Genomic DNA, 1,117 nt, shown 5'->3' on the forward strand with positions numbered 1-1,117 from the left:
TGATATATGTTGCTGTTTTTTTTTTTTTTTTTTAAAGTATTAAAAGATTAATTATATATGAATAAAAATGAAAGGAAATTATTAAGCTTTTGTATATGTATTGACATGAATATTTATTTACGTATTTATTTATATTTACATTAATATTATATAAATAAATATCTATTTTTTTATTTTGAAAAACAATAATGAATATTTTAGAGATTTACATTATTTTATTATGTTAATTATGTGATAAAAAATAAAAAAGATGAAAATAAAAAATTTTAAAATTCCAATTTGGAGTATTAATAAAAAGAGAATTTCCTTTTTGAAAGAATTTCATTTTAAATTTAAGAAATATGAGAATGATAGAAATGAAAAACATTTATATTGGCCAAATAAGAAGAGTATCTTTTTTTTAAATAAAAATGAATTAAAAAACGTAGATAAAAAAAATGTTAACAAAATAAATACATTTAAAAAAGAATATAAAATATACATAGCATATTATGGTGTATTAATAACTTGTTTTGTTGCTTTTTCCTTTTGTATAATTAAATTATTATTTATGATATTTGAAGAACCATTACCATTGAAATTAGTAAAAGAGCAAGTTTTAAAAGATAAAAAATTAATAGATGAATATGAAGGAGTAATTTTTTCTAAATTTTGGACAGGTTATTTAAATGAAAATGATGCTAAAATAATGATAAATATAAAAAGTAAAAAATATAATAAGAAAGGAAAAATTATTAGCAATTTAAGTAAAATAAATGATAAATGGATTATAAAAACATTGACATATTATAATGTAAAAAAAAATGATAATTTAAAAACAGATGATTTAAAAAGTTTACAAAACAAAAGTAATTCTTGCCCAATTAATAACAATATGTTTTGTTTAAAAAATGAAAAAATTAAAGAATAATATTTTTAATACTTAATTTTAAAAAAAAAAAAAAAAAATATATATATATTTGAAAATTATATTTAATACAAGTGTATATAATTTAACAGAATACTCGTAAAAAATAATGTAACAATCAAAATAATTATTTTATTTTGTCTATTATGCATGTCTCTAAATATTTTATTTTGTCCTACAAAAAAAAAAAAAAAAAAAAAAAAAAAAATA

At 15.1% G+C, this 1,117-nt stretch overlaps 1 protein-coding gene across 1 annotated transcript; it reads left to right on the forward strand.

Moving 5' to 3' along the window:
• Window positions 1–250: 250 nt before the first annotated feature.
• On the forward strand, window positions 251–910 carry PGAL8A_00483800 (conserved Plasmodium protein, unknown function; the record flags this gene model as incomplete). The annotated part of the gene is made up of 1 exon (XM_028673627.1): window positions 251–910. One exon carries the CDS (start codon window positions 251–253, stop codon window positions 908–910), a length of 660 nt encoding a protein of 219 aa, XP_028530061.1.
• Between the last annotated feature and the right edge of the window lie 207 nt (window positions 911–1,117).

This window comes from Plasmodium gallinaceum, assembly GCF_900005855.1.
Source record: "Plasmodium gallinaceum strain 8A genome assembly, contig: PGAL8A_v1_141, whole genome shotgun sequence".
Lineage (NCBI taxonomy): Eukaryota > Apicomplexa > Aconoidasida > Haemosporida > Plasmodiidae > Plasmodium > Plasmodium gallinaceum.